The sequence below is a fragment of the Electrophorus electricus genome, chromosome 8, assembly GCF_041902795.1.
Source record: "Electrophorus electricus isolate QZ-2024a chromosome 8, ASM4190279v1, whole genome shotgun sequence".
Lineage (NCBI taxonomy): Eukaryota > Metazoa > Chordata > Actinopteri > Gymnotiformes > Gymnotidae > Electrophorus > Electrophorus electricus.
Genome location: NC_137504.1, coordinates 2,111,127 through 2,130,431, shown reverse-complemented (window position 1 = coordinate 2,130,431; position 19,305 = coordinate 2,111,127). Strand labels below are relative to the sequence as shown.

Sequence of the window (19,305 nt, the reverse complement as noted above, 5' to 3'; positions counted from 1 at the left end):
AGGTCCTGGACCTCCCACTGGGCCCTGGTGGGAGGTTCTTGGCCTAGGCTCCTCCCACTGGGTCCTCTGTGCCTCATACACATTATACCAGTTAAGGGACACAGTGTGACGGAGCACGACTTTGCAGCTAGTGAGGAATGAAGGCTCTTGATTGGGGTGTTGTGTAAGATGTACACTCCCACCTTAATGTATGAACAGGAGTTTGTGTGTAGTCTAGTTTTTCAAGTTAATCACATGACTTGATTATAAAGAATTTCCAGTGGCCAGTCAGCACTGGCAGCACAGTTGACTGAAACCAGCCCTTAGCATCGAGCGCGTTGGCAGCGTGGAGGTGTGGATCGCGCCATCTCATTCCAGTCTTGGTGAATTGGAGGTCAACTGTGTGGGTGTGTCAGATCACCTAAAGATCGATGGTGACGTCTCCCTGACAACACAGAGGACCCAGCGTTAGTGTCTGTGGTCACCCTCTGCAGAAAATACACCACTACAAAGCAAATGACAAAACAATATATCCAAAATGCCAGCTGGTATAGCTACGTTTTGCTCAGGCCGAGTTATGGGAAAGCACTGAGAGGCTGCTTTTAGATGGCAGAGTGATCTCACACACACACACACACACACACACACACACACACACACACACACACACACACACACAGAGACACACACACACACACAGAGACACACACACAGAGACACACACACAGACACACACACACACACACACACACACAGAGACACACACACACACACAGAGACACACACACACACACACACACACACACACACAGAGACACACACACACACACACAGACACACACAGAGACACACACACACACACACACACACACACACACACACAGAGACACACACACACACAGAGACACACACACACACACACACACACACACACACAGAGACACACACACACTCTCTCTCACACACTCTCTCTCTCACACACACACTCTGTCTCACACACACACACACACACACACACAGAGACACACACAAGAAACACCATTCTTAAAACAATTCCCTCTGCTTTTCTTTCCCTCTTTACACAGATGCGTCTTGAGGCCTTGTGTCAGATCTCTTCCTTCCTGGCTGAGATGGAGGAGAAGAGCGGTGAGCTTGGCTCTGTGGCACCCCCACGCTTCCCAGGTCTCCTGCAGTCGGTGCAGCTCTACTTTCTGTCCGGCTGTTTTGGGCTGGGAGCTCCCATCACAGGCAGTCAGACAGCACCCAGCGACAGGATGTACCACTACACTGTGAGTAGGACTGGACAACATGTTAATATCGTGATATTTTAATCAAAACCTGCCTCAACTCTTAGCAAAGCCAGCCTCTATTTGATCAAAACCTTTGATCAAGGCTCTTTGATCAAAGAATTAAGTTACAGCAGTGTGTGTGTGTGTGTCCTCCTGCAGGCTGGCACCCAGTCGGCCTCTATGAGTGCCCAGAGAGAGCTTCAGGCTGCAGCACACACACTCTACCAGCAGGTGGTGTGTGTGCTCAAGCAAAAAGTAGCCCTGGAGAAGAGGCAGAAGGGTACGTCTGTTAGAGAGGGCCGCCCCGGCTTCTCCACACGCAGACCAGTACTGGCCTTACATACAGAGCACTGGATCCCAGTTAACCCACCCGACTGCTGTGACGTGCCAGTTCATCCCTCTGTTATGATTCTAAAATCTCCTGGATCAAGCTCAGCTGTGTACACACACACGTATCCCAGTATTGCAGTGTAATAGCATTTGTGCCCAATTTCTCACAAGACTCATAACATTCAAATAGTCTTAACTGGTAGAGAATGGGAAGTGTTCCTGTACTCTTTATTTTGTGTATTTCAGATTACATCACTACTCTGTTCATTGGTTGGTTCGTTGTCACGTGACGCTGTGTTACTCCGTCTTGCATGTCCACTAACAGGCTCGTGCCAGCACCTGATACTGGCTGCCGTGTTTGCGCTGAACTTCCAGTACCAGCCGGCGGACCTGGTGGTGATGGTGAGACAGGGTGTGCTGGAGCTTCTGGCTGTGCTGACCCAGAACACCTGTGTACAGGTGAGCCAGCGCTGGCTGGCTGCGTCCGCCTCTGGGAATGCCCTGCTGGGCGGAGCTGTGAGACTGGCCTCCGCACGCCTCCTTCAGAGCATCGTCATGACCGCCAGGTGAAAGAGATGGGCACACATGAAAGAAAACACACACGTACACATGCAAACACACACACGCACACAAATACATGTACACGCACACATACACACACACACATACACATACACTCGGGCGCACACACGCATACACACGCGCGCACACACACACGTGCATGCGCGGACACACACACACACTTACTTTGGTTTATAGTCCCAGCCAGGTGTCTTTGTTGTTTATTTCAGCCATTAACATTTCTGGGCTTTTTTTATATGTGGTTCTCCATCACCATGCTGAAGTAATCCAAGCTTCTTCCTGAACACCTGGGGTGCTTAAATATTGAAGTGTGTTCGCGTGTGTCTGTGTATGCGCATGTCTGTATAGCTCCTATGATAGTGCCTTGCCACTGGATGTGTCCCAGGCTTTGATGGACGTGATGTGTGAACAGCTACAGGGTCTGTTACACACACTCCACCAGCAGGAGGCGCTGGAGAGCAGAGTGGAGGTTGACTCTGAGCATGAGCTCAGTCCGAGAGCACAGAGTGAGTCAGAGGAGCACACACACTTAGTCCTGCCCCTACCCCTCAGCTTAAAGAGACCTGCTTCTCATTAATGCATGCTTGATCATTAACGTGTGTGTGTGTAGGGTCAGAGGTGTGGCGCAGTAGTAAAGTTGCGGAGTCCCAGCTTGCCGACTTCCTGGTCTTCCTCCGGCGTGTCCTGTCGCTAAGCACCACCCAGAGAGCATCATCCATCTCCAGGTGGATCGAGCCTCTCATGACCATCGTGTCCTACCACAGCTCCTCAGGTGTGTCCTGTGTGCACAGTGCGTTGGGATTGCCTTTAACGCTGTAGCGCATTACTGCTGCTGACTCTAGATCAGTTCCAGAGCTGACTGTGAGCGCCTGTTTCAGGTAACCCTCGCTTCCGTAACCTCCGCACGAAACTCTTGGCCTTCCACATCCTGGAGGCGTTACTTCCCGCATGCACGGACCCGCTGCACATGAAGCAGGTGAGAGGCGTGCGTTTGTGCGTGCGCGTGTGTGTGTGTGTGTGTGTGTGTGTGTGTGTGTGTGTGTGTGTGTGTGTGTGTGTGTGTGTAATGTGTGTAATGTGTTAATGCTGACTTATTGTTTTTGCCCTGAAGATTGTGGAGCGTCTATTTGACCTTCTCTCCGCCTACATGTGGGAGGAGCCTCTGGCAATGAAGACAAACGCAGAAAATATGCGTGATGGTTCAAAGAAGGTTTGTTATAGACTAGATTGGCAGACCTTGGGTTTTGCCACGCAGGCAGTGGATGGATTACGTTTACTGGCTTTGTTGCTTTTTCTGGCCTGGGTGATTTTAAAAAGATATTTATATGAGGAAAAGCTTTTTTTTTTTACTCAGTTTTTGTTATAGCTGTTTTTGTGTGTATTTCAGGAGAGCATCAGTGAGGACGAGTGTATTCCTATTGGTGATTTCTCCTTTGATCCTCACAAACTGGTCTGCTGTTCTCTGGAGAGTGGGAACATTCTCTCTCATGGCTCAGGGGGCAAAGGTTATGGCCTGTCCACTACCGCCATCACTGCTGGCTGCTTTGCCTGGAAGGTATTGGCATCGACTCTGTAAAAACAACCCCCCGTTCAAACCAGCATTTCCCCTGGTGGAGCTGGACTCCCCTGACCCCATGTACTCTAGAGTCACCGTGCTCTGATTCTCCCACTTTAAGATGATGAAGGCCTCGTTAATATTAGCAGATTGGCTGATTCAGTGTCATCAGTGGAGGGAGAGCAGTGAGTCCAGGAGCAGTACTGAGAAACACTGGTTTAAATAATACAGTCCAATACCAGTACTGGGAAACTACTGGTTGAAATAATACAGTCCAGTAGCAGTACTGAGAAACTGGTTTGAAGGAATACCGTGCACTGTAAGAACCGTCTTGCTCTAGTTTGAACGCACAAAACTATTATTAGGAAAGTAGCCAGTGGCGGTGCTGTATCGATGTTTCGTGATTGGTGTTGGGATGGACAGTGAAACGGTGTCACTAAACTTACCACTGTTCCTCCTCCCTTGTCCCCTCTCAGTTCTACATCACGAAGGAGAACCGTGGCAATGAGGGTACGTGTGTGGGCGTTTCCCGCTGGCCCATCAGCGACTGTAACCACCGCACCACCACAGACATGTGGCTGTACCGCGCCTACAGCGGCAGCCTGTACCACGGGGGTGAGCTGGGCCGCGCTCTGCCCTCCTTCACCCAGGGCGACACCATCACCTGTGTCCTGGACATGGAGGCACACACCATCTCTTTCGCCAAGAACAACCGGGTGAGTAGCGGACGTGTTCTCCCGAGCTGCTCGCAGTGACGGCACACTGCTGGGCTCTCGTGTTTCAGTAACGCTTCAGCCAAGAAGTGTAGGAAGTGAATCTGAGATGGTTCTGGTTTCCAAACCGGGCAGGTCCATGTATACGTGATGTGGAGAAGGACTGTGTACGTTTGTATAAGGATTCTGTGTGTGTAAGGACTGTGGACTGTGCAAGTGTGCGTAAGGTCTGTGCAAGTGTGCGTAAGGTCTGTGTAAGTGTGCGTAAGGTCTGTGTAAGTGTGCGTAAGGTCTGTGTAAGTGTGCGTAAGGTCTGTGTAAGTGTGCGTAAGGTCTGTGTAAGAGTGCGTAAGGTCTGTGTAAGTGTGCGTAAGGTCTGTGTAAGTGTGCGTATGGACTGTGTAAGTGTGTGTATGGACTGTGGACTGTGTAAGTGTGTGTAAGGTCATGAAGCCTATGTGGACCCTGCTGAATGTCCCAAATCTCTGCCACTCAGGAGCCCAAGCTGGCGTTTGAGGGGGTGGACGCCACCGAGCTCTACCCCTGTGTGCTCTTCTACAGCAGTAACCCAGGAGAGAAGGTACCCCCTTGTACCCCCGTGTAACGAGCCTGGGGAGGTGGGGTGGATGAGGGGAGTGGAGTGTGGAGGTGGGGTGGGGTGTGCAGACGTCCTTCTTAGAGATCGTTAGCTCTTTATCGCTTTATCTTTGGCCAGAGGGAGATCTATTCTTTTAAACTTGTTCTTTGGTGTTTCGGTCAAACATACTTAAAGCACTGATTTAAAGATTAAAAATATTTAAAAATGTATTTTTCTCACATTTTTTACACTTAACGTTTTGACACATTTATGCAGTAGACTTCTTGTTTGATTTAGCTTCTTTAGGTTATCCTAATTTAATATATTATACTAATATAATAAAATATATACCTATTATTATTAATAATTATTAATAATATTGTTATTAATAATAATAATAATAATAATATTGTTATTAATAATTATTATTAATAATAATAATAATAATATTAACCTGCTTGATAAGGTAATTGCTTTTTTCCCTCCGTTGCCAACCTGATTGGATGCTCATGTCTCCTGTGTCCTCTAGGTGGCGCTGTCTGACCTTCAGATGCGGGGAATGCCCAGTGACCTGTTGCCGGGTGACCCCCTGTGCAGCCCGCGGGTCACTGTGCTGCTAGAGGCCAGCGTGCACCTTCTGAGGAGGCTCCAGCAGAGTGAAGACTGGGCTGCACCCATCAGCCTGCACATCACACACAGGCTGAAACGCATTAGTGCTGTCCTGAGGGAGGGAGCGCAGAGTAGACACGGTACACACACGCATGCGCACACACACACACACAAACAAACGTATACACACGCATGCGCGCACATACAGATGCACGTGCACACACATACATATACACACGCACACACACATGCGCATGCGCACACATACACATGCGCACACACACATGCACAGGCACAGATACACACGCACAGATATGCACGTGCGCACACACATGCACAGATACACACACACACACACACACACATACACACACACGCGCATACACACCAACGTATGCACACAAACGCATACGCACACATATGCACGTGCGCACACACACACAAACACACATACAGATACATAGATACACACACGCATGCACACACAAAGATACATAAATACACACACACATATACATAGATACATACACGCACACATACACATGCGCGCACACGCACAGATACACACACGCGCACATGCACACAAACGCACACACACACACACACACACACACACACAGATATGCATGCACACAAGCGCACACGCAGATACGCACACGCACAGATACACACACACACACACACACACACACACACACACACACACATGCAGATACGCGCACACACATGCACAGAGATACACACACACACACACACACACACACACACACACACACACATGCAGATACGCGCACACACATGCACAGAGATACACACACACACACACACACACACACACACACATGCACACAGATACGCACACAAACACACGCACAGATACACACATGCACAGATACACATGCATACGCATACACGCACAGATACGTACGTGCACACGCAAACACACACACAGATACATAGATAACACACATGCGCGCGCACACACACAGATACATAGATAAACACACACACAGATACACACACACACACACACACACACACACACGCACGCACGCACAGATACATACACATACACACCGACACACACCGACACGCGCGTACACACGAGCACACGAGCACACGCACACAAACGCATACACATTGACACGCACACGCTTACACACATGCACGCACAAATACGTACACGTGCGCACGCATGCACACGCACAGATAAGTAAACACACCCACACACACGTGCACACGCACAGATACGCACGCGCGCACACACACACACACACAGATACAGATACACACACGCAAAGATATGGATACCCACCAACACGCGTGTACACACACGCACACAAACGCATACGCACACACATACATGCGCACGCACACACGCAGATACACATACATGTATACGCATACGCGCACACACACACACACATGCATACACACAGACATGCACACGCATATGCACATGCGCACACACGCATACGCATACACACCGACACACACACACACACACAAGGCACAGCTAGCACACTGAAAAATACAGAGAAACACCAAGAAACACCAGCACACACACGAACAACACCAGCATTCTCTAATAATCAGCAGTAATCATCAAATCGTCAACAAACACCAGTCTTCAACAAACATTCTTCAACAAGCCTAATGTTCTGAAGTTGGCGCTTGGCTTTGTTACAGAAAAAAAATCTATTACAAAATATATAAAACAAGAAGAATGAACAAGCCAAAAGGATGAGTGTGAAAGTGGGAGCTTTCCAACCATCTATTGGAATAACATTCTGTGATATTACCTAATGTTTGCATTTATTGATGCGTGTTGGTGTTTGTATTGTCAGTATGGAGCTGATGTAATACTGGTTGGTGTGTTATTGTGTACACAACATTGTCCCAGCATGCTACAGTAATATAGCTGTACCAGTGTGCCATACCTGAACATGGTCTGGCTCTCTTGAATAGCTTGACTGTCTGGATTGGGTAGCCCAGATTCTGCTGTTGATAGACAGGACAAGAAGAGAAGACAAGTTTCTTTTCGATCAGTGTCCACCCGTTCACCAAAGATCTCCCATTGTGCATAAATGTCTGCGGTAGGGGACGTAACAGACTAGTAAGAAAACGTTTGTCTTGTTGTCGTGTGTGAGCAGGTGTAGTGGGGGAGAGAGAAAGGAGTCCCCGGGACAGCTGCACCTCCACAGCGAGTCCCGAGCTGCTCGCTGGCCCCGCCTGCCTGTCTGACACCCAGCTCAGCGTGCTGTGTGCGGAGGTGTGGCCTGTCCTGGCCCTGATCGGAGGAGTGGACAGTGGGCTCCGGGCGGGCGGGGCTTGTCTGCACATGCCCAGTGGGCGTCGGGCCACTCTGTTAGGAGTGTTGAAGGAGGGCAGTAGCCTGGCAAAGTTACAGTGGGAGGAGGTGGATGTGAGTGTGAGGTAGGTACACATGCGCACACACACACACACACACACACACACACACACACGCAAATACACACATACTTATACACACACAGGCGCATATATATATACACACGCGCACACACGCAAATACACACATGCTTATACACACACAGGCGCATATATATATATATATATATATATATATATATATATATGTATGTAATAAAAATATATATATGTAATAAAAATATATATACATATAAATGTGTGTGTATGTATGTATATATATATATATATATATATATATATATATATATATGCACACACACACACACACACACACACACACACACACATACACATACAACCACGCAAATACACATGCATAAACACACATTTTATTGGACTCTGTTATGTTTGTACACGGTTATTGTTTTTGCAGTCATACTCGACGTTAACCAGCAGTGTCATTAAGGGTTATTTGACATTTTGATTGCTTTAATGTGTATATTAGGCTGTGGTGTTTTAATATTTGTCTTGGTGCATGTTGTTTTGATGTTTGTCTTGGCGCGTGGTGTTTTGATGTTTGTCTTGGCGCGTGGTGTTTTGATGTTTGTCTTGGCGCGTGGTGTTTTGATGTTTGTCTTGGCACGTTGTGCTTTGATGTTTGTCTTGGCACGTGGTGCTTTGATGTTTTGTCTTGGCACGTGGTGCTTTGATGTTTTGTCTTGGCACGTGGTGCTTTGATGTTTTGTCTTGGCACGTGGTGCTTTGATGTTTGTCTTGGCACGTGGTGCTTTGATGTTTGTCTTGGCACGTGGTGCTTTGATGTTTGTCTTGGCACGTGGTGCTTTGATGTTTGTCTTGGCACGTGGTGCTTTGATGTTTGTCTTGGCACGTGGTGCTTTGATGTTTGTCTTGGCACGTAGTGCTTTGATGTTTGTCTTGGCACGTGGTATTTTGATTGTCTTGGCGCGTGGTGTTTTGATGTTTGTCTTGGCCTGTGGTGTTTTAACACATTGTTCAGTTTCATTACCTTTTCCTTTTATCTGTCTCCCCATTTCTGTCTAATCATTTTCTTTTCTTTGTTCTCCTTTTCTCCTCTCCCTCCTCTTTCTCTCTTCTTTTCTCTCTCTCTCCTCATCTACATGTTGCTGTGTGTCTTGCCCTGTCCTACCCCCACTAACCCAAAGCTTCCTGAATTCTTGGTCACCCAGTGACACGCCGCTCTCGTCCCTGGAGCCCTGGGACACATCTCAGCTGGACATGACCCGCTGCGCGGGCCTCACCCCTGCCGTGCTCTTTGACCTCATCCTTCTGACGGGCGTGCTAGAGGAGGAGCCTGAGTCCGGGGACGGAGCTGGAGCGGTTTTGGGGAGGTCCCGGGACCCGAGCGTCTCGGAGGACGGCCCACGGAGCGATTTGGAGCAGCGACTGGACGAAGACATCGCACGCGTGATGATGCTGGACGAAGGAACGCCCGTTCCACTGGATGACACGAAGCGGGAGGATGAAGCGCGACAAGGAGAAATGGACTCCCCCAGCTCCCCGAAACCCTCTGCAGATGAGCAGAACATCGCCCCCTGCCTGCCAGCACAGCCTAAACCAGACTTATTTGCCCTGGAGCTTCGCGCCGTGCGTGTGTCTTACCTCCTCCTGGGGGCGCTCAAGTCCCTGGCTGTGATCCTCAACTGCAGCAAGTTCACCGACCTCCTCCTGGTGCCCCGAGCGGAGGGGGCGGTGGGCCCCGGGCTGGGCACCCCCGACCCGGGCAGGTGCCCCGCCGCTGGCGAGCAGAGCGGCGAAGTGCGGCCCATGCTGCAGCTACTGGTGCGCAGCATGGTGAAGTGGGCCGTGAGACCCTGCCCCATCAAGCAGCCCGTGACCCTGGCTGACCTGGAGCGAGCGCAGGTCATGATCTTTAAAGGTGCCGTCAGCAGGTTGCAAGAGGACGGTGCTGGGAAAGACAACAAAGGTGCCCGGCACCATACAGTCATGTGATCTCAGAGTTCACACACAGAGATAGAGTACCATGCTACTGGGTTAGTCGTAGTTGTCGTTTGTGTCAGACGTGGCTGCGGTGTTGAATTTGTTGCGTAATCTTTCCTTCCTGTGGAGATCCAGCAGGCCATGCCTCCTCCCAGCCGGTGTCAAAGTCTTCCAGTTCCATCTCTCTGCACAGCAACGGTTCGGATGGGACCGCCATCTTCGGCCAGTCGGCTTCCTCCTCCACCAATGACCTGACAACTTCCCTCCTCACTGCTCTGCAGGCTGACGGCCTGGAGAACTTTAACCCTTTCCTTCCCATCAGCCTCCTACAGTGAGTATGGCTTGACACCGCTGGCCAAAATATAGACACTATCTTTATACTGACAGTTATACTGGTGCATGAAAGTGTGTGAACCATTTAGACATTTATTTCTATATTTCTGACTTAAAACTTCAAGTCCTAAACGTAGATAAAACTAACCAAATCAAACAAAAGACAGAAATATTAGACCATGTCATTTATTTACTGAGGAAAATGATCCAATATTACTCATCTGTGAGTGACAAAAGTACCTTTGCAGCATCTGCTGTGACCACCTTGTTCAGTAATAACTGCATCTAAACATTTCTGGTCATTGGTGATATTTCTGTTCTCTTTATCTACTTTTTTGACATTCTGAATTAAGTTTTAGGTCAAATTTATGGTGAAATACAGAAACTCCTAATGGTTCACAACCTTTCATGCATCAGTGTAAGTAGCTAAAAATGAGACCTCCATGAAGAACCCTAGCACACATCATATGTGTCTTCTGAGTTTTCATCATTATAGTAAGAATTAGTTCATTTATTTTCTTTATGAAATTAATGTTTAGCCAGTTCTTGTGTGTCCCCCCACCAAGGCCTGGACCAGTGTGTAAGAGAACGGAAGCAACATTGCCAACTTAGATTTACATTTATGGCATTTAGCAGACACTCTTATCCAGAGCGACTTACAAAAGTGCTTTGTCATTTCCTCCTAGAATACATCCTAGTACAGTACAGAAGGTTAGACTGCAAGTTACCAATGAACTAGAATACTGTAGAATACAGTGATCAGTGCTGATGCCTAGAAGTACAAAATACATATAAACTCTATAACAGTCCACAGGCAGTGTAATAAACAATAAGTACTAGAGTTTGTTAGACAACATCAGTGTAATAAACAGTAAAGGACTTGGACAGGTACGCACGGACTTAAACACCATCACTACACAGATGGTGTATGGGCGGCGCTCTCTGACCTGTCTGGATGTTTCTGCTCCAGATCGCTGTCAGACAGCAGCACACCTGAGACTCAAAATCCCACCCTGCTGACAACAGGTGTGAGTGAGGGAGCCGGTGAGTGTGTGTGTGTGTGTGCGCGTGTGTGTGTGTGTGTGTGTGTGTGTGGTGGGGACCTAGACCGTGTGGAAACTAACTTCAGCCATGGTGTATAACTACTGGCTTCCAGACGTGCTGCTCGTCAGTGGTACTGAGTGCCTGAGTCTTTGTTCTCCAGCAGAGACCACAGCTAACTATGGCTTCACACCAGCACACACCAGCATAAATTCCAGACTTTATTCTGGAATTTATGTTCCCCAGCATTTCAGTGCATGTATTAGTAGTTTTATTACGCTCATTTGGATGTGATAATTAGCTGTTTGTGTGTTGACTCGAGGTTTTAATGACTAGGAGCTGTTTTTACACGTTTAGATCAGACAGCAGTTATCAGACTGAGCTGGTGTGAACCCCTTTTGGCTGCCTGTGAGGTGTGTGTGTGTGGGGCTGTTGTTAGGAGCTCTTCATTTGTGTGCGTGTGTGTGTGCGTGTGCGCGTGTCTGTGTGTGTGTGCATGTGTGTCTGTGTATATGTGTGTATATATGCGTGTGTCTGTGTATATGTGTGTATATGTGCGTGTGTCTGTGTATATGTGTGTATATGTGCGTGTGTCTCTGTGTGTCTGTGTGTATATGTGCGTGTGTCTCTGTGTGTCTGTGTATATGTGCGTGTGTCTCTGTGTATGTGTGTGTATATGTGCGTGTGTCTGTGTATATATGTGTATATGTGCGTGTGTCTGTGTATGTGTGTATATGTGAGTGTGTCTCTTTGTGTGTCTGTATATGTGTGTATATGTGCGTGTGTCTGTGTGTCTGTGTATATGTGTGTGTGTGTGTGTCTGTGTATGTGTATGTGCGTGTGTGCACGTGTCTCTTTGTTTGTATGTGTATACACGTGTGTGTGTGTGTGTGTGTGTGTGTGTGTGTGTGTGTGTGTGTGTGTGTGCATGCGCGCGTGCCTCTCCAGGCGGATGGTCCTGGCCCGCTTCCCTGCACTGGCTGGTCTGGTCCACAGCCCCATGCTGCCTCCGGGACTCACGCTTGCAGGCTCCGCCTCCTGCACAGGATTTGCTGAACAGCAGACCAGCTTCCTGGAGCCCTGCAGCCAGACCAGGACCCCTGTGGGTAAGACCCTGGGCTCCAGCGTAAGAGGCGTGGGGGGCAGGGAGGTGGGCTACTCCTGGACTCGGTGGCACCAGCATGCTGTGTACCTAAAGACCCAGGGAACCTACAGTAATTACAGTATTACAAACCTTAGCTGCAGGTCACAAATGTCCGTGCTCGGTGCAAAACGGCCTGAAGTTCACTGCGTTATACTTTTAAAAGTGCGACGTGTGCCCAGAGGAGGGACCATGAGCATGATTAGACAGATGCAGGTTTAGGTTCTCTGGGCCTTTGCACCTGATTGAGACTGGTGTGTTTTGTGCTGGAGGGTCTCAAGAACACTAATGCGTGCAAAGTTGTTCTGGCATGACATCTATTTTACAGTTTACTTACAAACTCCTGTTTGCACTGATGTACTTTTTGAGCAGTGATGTCATTTTAAAAACGCCCTTAGAAATTAAATTCCCCCCCTTTACCAACTTTCCATTTTATCTTATGGCTGTTTAGTGGCAAACTTCTTTCTCTCATTCATAATTTCGGCTGTAATTAGGTACTCAGGCTGGTTGACAAATTTCATTTCACAGCTGAATATATTCCCCCCCCCTTCCCTTAGACCACCCCCAGGTGTTTGTGCCTGTAGGGTTGTTGGAAATGGGCTTCTCTGTCAGACACATCTACAGGGCCATGGAGGCGGCAGGTACCTGCACGCCACACACTTATTGTCTCAGGGAATTAGTAGTTTAGGAGAAGAATGACCTTTGACCTGTGGTTCAGGGGTCACGGGGGAGGTGGACTCTGCCACGATTGAGATGCTGGCTAGCTGGATGCTGGAGCATCCCCTGACTGAGGACCAGCTGGCAGCAGGGGGCGCCACTGAGACGCCCTCGTCAGATGGACCAGACACAGTACAGTGCCCAGAGTCCCCAGCTGTGCTCAGGGAACCCAACGAGAGGTAGGAACAAAGACTCACACACACGCAAACACACACATGCATACACTCTCTCACACACACACACACGTGCATACACACACACACTCACACACATGTGCATACACACACGCGCATACACACACATACACAAACGTGTGCATTCACACACACGCGCATACACACACACACACGTGCATACACTCACACACTGTAACTATGAAAGCTTATCAGATTTATTCAGATTCCACAAATCAGTGTTAAACAGTATTGTGTGTGTGTGTGTGTGTGTGTGTGTGTGTGTGTGTGTGTGTGTGTCAGTCTGTTAGCTGGCCTGGATCTGGTGGAGAGGGAGAACTTCCTAGACGTCCATCTGACGAGGAACCGGCCTCCCCCTGCGCGGAGACAACGCTCGGGACTGAGCCAGCGCACCTCCTTCAGGAGAGCAGGTCCGTCTCACACACACAGCTACACACCACAAACACACACACAGCCACAGACAGGCACAGCCACACACCACAAATACACACCCGGCCACAGAAAGTCACAGCCAAGAACTGCCACACACAGCCACAGACAGGCACAGCCGAGCACACCCAAATACAAACACAGACACAGACAATCACAGCCGAGCACAGCCACACACGCACAAAGCCACATACAAGCATAATTATACACAGCCAAACACAGATGAGCACACATCAGCCCATTCACGCACAGCCACACACTGTTCACACCACACCAGTAACCAGTGCATCAACGGATCGGTGAAGGAACATAAAGGGACTTCCAGAGGACGGCTCGTCACACTGGGCACAGGGACAAACACTGAGCATCTGTACTCACCGGTCTCTCTATGGCACCATCTATTGGACACACATGGATGTTCCTAAAAACTGTTGGAAATGTGATCAGTAAGCAGTAACCTCTGTGACCCTCTTGTGAAAGCCACAGTCCTTCATATTCTTCTGTTGTTTTATTCGAGTCATTTATTATTTAGAATAACACGTCACAAAGGTTTATGAACATGTGGGCGTGCCATTGCAGCCTGTTCGCTGAATGTGTTTATGGTATATGCATTTATTTACATACTCAATGCTCAGAAAATAATTTGAAAATAATTTGAAAGCTGTTGCATGATATTTTCTTTGTCTGCGTGTGCGTTTGCATATGTGTGGACAATGCCAGGTGAATCACGCTTAGCCTTTCTGTCCTTGGCATTCAGACTCTCCGTCGCCCAGCCCGGTGCCCACCCTATATAGGCAGGAAATGGGCGTGCCGGAATGGCCTGAGAGGGCGGAGACTCACCCGTTTGCGGCGGAGGAGGAGGCGGAGCTTGGCTACATGGACGACTCCTACCAGGAGGAGCCGTACGAGGAGCTACTGACGCCGGAGTTCATCAGCTCCGAGCGGGACACGGTGTGGATGGTGGAGGTGCGGAGCAGAGCATAGGGCCACCAGAACCCCATCCTAACGCATCACCATCCGTGAGCGGATGTTGGGTGTTGGGGGTGGGGGGGTGGGGGGGTGGGTTAAAATTTCATTTGTTTTTGTTTTTCTTTTCTGCAGAGTTTAAGGTCAGATTTCTGTCTTCCTGCTTGATTCATCCTTTTCTCTCTCCGTTTTTAAACTCTTATATTTTTCTCTCCCGGACTCTTTCTTCAACCTCTCCTGCTTTTTCTGCATCTCCATTTCCCTTACTCGACCCTCTTTCTCTCTTTTTCACTTCTCTTTTCTGCCTCCCTCCATTCCTCCCCCTCCAGGGAGGGGAGGACCCCTCAGAGGCTCGTGAGATGGTGGAGTGTGAGCTGTGCAACACCCTCACCATGCGCTTCAACGCCCACATGAAGTGCCACCACCCCGGCTGCGGCCAGAGCGCCGGCCGCCGCGGTTACCGCAGCAACGGAGCCTACGTGGACGGCTGGTTCGGTGGCGAGTGCGGCTCTGGCAGCCCCTATTACCTGCTATGCTCCACCTGCAGGGAGAGATACCTGCAGGCCAGCCTGGGAGAGCTCAGCTCCAGACGGGACAGGTGAGCGTGCTTGCAGAAGTCCAGCCAGGAAGGAGAGAAAGAGGAGAGACCACAGTCTGATCATTTCTGTTCATCCTCAATGCAGTAGGCTCCCAGTTTGAATATTAACCCAGTTAAAACTGGTTCAGGATAAAAACTTGGTTTGCTTTCAGTTTTCTTTTCACTTTTAAGAGTAAAAAAAAAAAAAAACTACATTTTTTAAATAAATCACATCTAATTAATTAATTAACATGTCCACGGTGTGCAGCAATACTTGGCAGGCATGCAAACAATACGTTTGCGATGTAATTGTCGTTTGTAATGTGCTTTCAGAATGAGGGGTCCGGCATCAGATCTGATTGGTCAGCTGGACAGCACCTCTGATGGTATGTTGAGTGTTCTCCTGAGAGACTCTATCTGCAGACGTTCCTCAGGCTCTGTTCCTGCCTGTGTGTTGGCATAGATGTTAGTCCAGTGTGTTGAAAGTGTGTGTGTGTGCGTGTGTGTGTGTGTGTGTGTGTGTGTGTGTGTGTGTGTGTGTGTGTGTGTGTTAGATGAGTGGGATCCCGGGTACCAGGATGACTCGGACTGTGAGCGTCTAACGGGTTTGGAGGATTTTGGGGTTCTGCTGAGGCCACTGGGGCTCAGTGAGAAGAAGTTGATCCCTGACCCTATCCTCTTCTCTGAGCCCGACCCGCTCGGGGCCCTCATCACAGGAGACAAACAGCTGCAGTACAAAGGTAACGGCGCCATCTAGAGGCAAAAAGGAAACATTTGACCTTTATTGCTGCCTGAGCTACAGAGTGGCAGAAGGGCTAGTGAGAGTAGTACAGATTCCATCTTCTTATGACTCTGAATGGCATTTTAAATCCTGTGTGTGTGTGTAGGTGTCGGCGTGGTGAGTACTGAGCTGAAGGCTCCGGCGTGTGTACTCACTCTGGGGGAACAGGCAGCCTCTCTGCGGGAGCCCCAGGACAGATTGGTGGCCCTGCGCAGAGTCACCACCACCGCGCAGGTCCTGCTGGCCTACAGCATTGTGCTCAGAGCCCTGTCTCAGACCTCCACCAGGTGGCGCCATAGCACCCTCCTCCTCTAGTGTGTTGGCGTGCAAGCACGTGCCCTGACTCTACTGTATTTTTTGTTGTTGTGATGATTAATGTGTTGAAGAATTTTCTATCCCATCTTTCTCTTTCCCTCCCTCTCTCCCTCCCTCAGTAGTTCAGTGTGTAATCATTCCAGCGGTTTGGAGGCTCTGGGTCTAGGGGACATTCGCATCCTGGTGCGGCTAATGTGCTTAGCAGCCGGGGGGCGTGTCCACATGGGAGTGGACCAGCAGCCCATTGGTCGGGGCTCTGCAAGTGACCATTCAGGCTCTGCCTTCCTGTCCTTCCTCAGCTCTGCCATTGGCAGCTTGGTGTCTCACAGTCCCACAGCATACAGAGAGCTGGTGGACATCTGCACACAGGTACATGTATCCTTAACAGTCCACAGATAAAATCACATTCTCTCTTTGAAACCCTAGCTGTTTGTTTTAATTGGCCGAATGTTTTTCTGTCTTCGTTGGCTGAAATTCTAGCTGCTTATTTTAATTGTACGAATGTGTTTCTCTCTCTTCATTGGCTGAAACTCTAGCTGCTTGTTTTAATTGGATGAATGTTTTTCTCTCTCTTCGTTGCCTGAAACTCTAGCTGAGTCCCCTGCCCTCACTTTCACTTGTGAAACTGCACTTATTTCATTGTCTTCTGTTTCTTTTAATTACTGTGAATTAATTTTAGATTTTAATAGTTGAAAATGAATAATTGATCTTTTTTTAAAAACTCACAAAAACTCACTCTCTCTCCCTTCTGTTCTTTTCTCTCTCTCTCTCTCTCTCTCTCTCTCTCTCTTTATTCCCCCCCCCCACCATCAGGACCTGATGGCTGCTGCTACAGGTACCAGTCTGGGAGCCATCGCTGACCCGCAGCAGAGAGTGCGCCTCGGCGGTAACCTGAAGGGATCCCTGCGGGACACCAGAGAGCTCACACCACCCAACTTCCTGGTGACCCAGAGCCTGGTGTCGCTTCTGACGGAGAAAGGAGTTCGCTACCGCTACAGTGCAGAGAGATCAGAGGTCACAGACGCCAAAGGTGAGAGAGCGTCACCACCTTCCACTCATCAGTGTTGTTTGAAAAATATAAACATATGAGAGCAAACAGAGGTGACGACATGGATCCCGTTGTGTTCTGTTGATCAGTGGAAAAGGTTACACATTTGGGAACTTTGTTTGGGAATTTCATTCTGGAGTTCATTTCCTGTCCGGCTGCTCATAATGAATCCTGTGTCCTTTCCCAGAGGCCGGCAGCCCTCTGACCCCGGGCCCTGTCCTGCCCCAGCCGGCAGTGCGTGTCGGGCCCCTGGAGCTGGCCAACGCCCTGGCCGCGTGCGCCCTGTCAGCTCGCCTGCTCTCCCGCCATCGACAGTGGGCTGCACGGCAGGTGGTACAGGCGCTGGCCACCTCCGAGCGGGACAGTCCTGTACGGCCCCACATCTACAGCGACATGGCCGGAGACCTGCGCAAGTGTCCCGTCAGGAAGATGGAGGCTCACCTCGGGAGGGTATATGCGCTTTTGTGCAAATCCGAACGTTTCACTTGGTGAACCTGGAAATAGAGCATACTTGTTGTTTTTTTTTGTTTGTTTGTTTTTTGTCAACACCCATATCTGACAACCCCGCCCCCTGTTCTCATAGCCCTGGCCCTTTCCCCATGTTAGTATCTGTTTGACTGTTTCTCTCCAACCTTTATTACTGTGTGTGTGTGTGTGTGTGTGTTGGTACGTCCGTAGGTGACAAGCTGCATTTGGAGTTCAGAGCAGGGCCTGCTGGCTACTGGCTCTCAGGACGGGACAGTTCGTCTGTGGGATGTCTCTCCCAACACATCCGACCTGCTCCACACACACACCTGCAGCAGGTAACACACCTCTGATTGGTCACCATCCCTGTGTTGTTTTGGCTTCCCTGGGATTTCCTTTGAATCGATGAATAGGTTACGTTCTCCAATGACCAGTTCACCGGCTTTTCCCTTCTTTAACATCGTCAAATCATTACAAGACAAAATTCTTTGTGTGTTTGTGTGTGTGCACACGCCTGCGTGTGTGCATGCACGTGTGTGTGTGTGTGTGTGTGTGTGTGTCCTCAGTGAGGCTGCTGCAGGTTCAGATAGCTCTGTGGGAACTCACCTGCTCTCCCAGGTCATGTGGAGCTCACGAGGAACACTGTTGGCCACCTTCCAGAACAAACTCATTAACATCTGGACCGTCCGTGGTGAGCGCTCACACACACACTCGTGCAGACACACTTCCTCCACCCTGGAGTGTGTAAGAGCACGTTGGACTAAACCATGAAAGAGAGGTCCTGTCAAAGTGAATAGACTCTGAATTAAAAGTAGAATTATATAAATATATAATATTCCATAAGCATGTAGAGTAATTATCAGAAAGATAGCAATAGAAATGCTGATAATTAAAGTATAAATAATATATATAAATAAACATATAAATAATATAAAAAAGCGTATTGCTCCCATACAGAGCATATAAGAATACAGAACTCACTGGGCTGGTATGTAAGAGCCCAGTGAGGGACCGAGAGCAAGGGCGATAGAGAGATTCAGTGACTCAGTGATTTAAAATCAGATTTAAAACAGCCGTAATATGCTCCCTGGTCCCTCCTCTTTCTAGTAAACTCCACCCCTCCCCCTGCCCCCTCCCAATTTTATGTACATTATGAATTCACACTGGGAATTAAAAATGTACTTTCCATCATGGTTAGGGCAGTCACGGGAGAGCTCCATCAGCCACTTTGAACAGATGAAGGAGGCGTTTTCACTCTCTTTGTTCTCCTAG

The 19,305-nt window shown here is 48.9% G+C and overlaps 1 protein-coding gene and 1 long non-coding RNA gene across 12 annotated transcripts in view; one reads left to right on the top strand and one right to left on the bottom strand.

The window, feature by feature from the left end:
* Positions 1-19,305, top strand: part of LOC113586311 (putative E3 ubiquitin-protein ligase HERC1) — a 207,748-nt gene that overhangs the window by 23,385 nt on the left and 165,058 nt on the right. For 5 of the 11 annotated variants that reach the window (XM_035527665.2, XM_035527670.2, XM_035527666.2 and 2 more), the window contains exons 28-55: positions 1,065-1,268; positions 1,428-1,548; positions 1,924-2,164; positions 2,529-2,686; positions 2,791-2,952; positions 3,059-3,156; positions 3,292-3,390; positions 3,568-3,735; positions 4,212-4,451; positions 4,945-5,028; positions 5,555-5,774; positions 7,788-8,070; positions 9,231-10,012; positions 10,156-10,357; positions 12,349-12,506; positions 13,099-13,182; positions 13,260-13,437; positions 13,735-13,862; positions 14,639-14,847; positions 15,177-15,445; positions 15,758-15,810; positions 15,979-16,164; positions 16,312-16,492; positions 16,640-16,889; positions 17,334-17,550; positions 17,756-18,018; positions 18,247-18,371; positions 18,600-18,724. In XM_035527665.2, coding sequence (XP_035383558.2) covers positions 1,065-1,268; positions 1,428-1,548; positions 1,924-2,164; positions 2,529-2,686; positions 2,791-2,952; positions 3,059-3,156; positions 3,292-3,390; positions 3,568-3,735; positions 4,212-4,451; positions 4,945-5,028; positions 5,555-5,774; positions 7,788-8,070; positions 9,231-10,012; positions 10,156-10,357; positions 12,349-12,506; positions 13,099-13,182; positions 13,260-13,437; positions 13,735-13,862; positions 14,639-14,847; positions 15,177-15,445; positions 15,758-15,810; positions 15,979-16,164; positions 16,312-16,492; positions 16,640-16,889; positions 17,334-17,550; positions 17,756-18,018; positions 18,247-18,371; positions 18,600-18,724 — 5,488 coding nt within the window. Of the gene's footprint in view, positions 1-1,064; positions 1,269-1,427; positions 1,549-1,923; positions 2,165-2,528; positions 2,687-2,790; positions 2,953-3,058; positions 3,157-3,291; positions 3,391-3,567; positions 3,736-4,211; positions 4,452-4,944; positions 5,029-5,554; positions 5,775-7,787; positions 8,071-9,230; positions 10,013-10,155; positions 10,358-11,329; positions 11,404-12,348; positions 12,507-13,098; positions 13,183-13,259; positions 13,438-13,734; positions 13,863-14,638; positions 14,848-15,176; positions 15,446-15,757; positions 15,811-15,978; positions 16,165-16,311; positions 16,493-16,639; positions 16,890-17,333; positions 17,551-17,755; positions 18,019-18,246; positions 18,372-18,599; positions 18,725-19,305 lie in introns of all 11 variants that reach the window. The other 6 variants (XM_035527671.2, XM_035527669.2, XM_035527668.2 and 3 more) reach the window with 6 other exon arrangements.
* Positions 5-19,296, bottom strand: LOC145658918 (uncharacterized). The gene is made up of 4 exons (XR_014124782.1): positions 18,640-19,296; positions 7,575-7,635; positions 5,521-5,707; positions 5-424 (listed from the first exon to the last, which is right to left on the bottom strand). It is a non-coding gene; the product is annotated as an uncharacterized LOC145658918 (long non-coding RNA).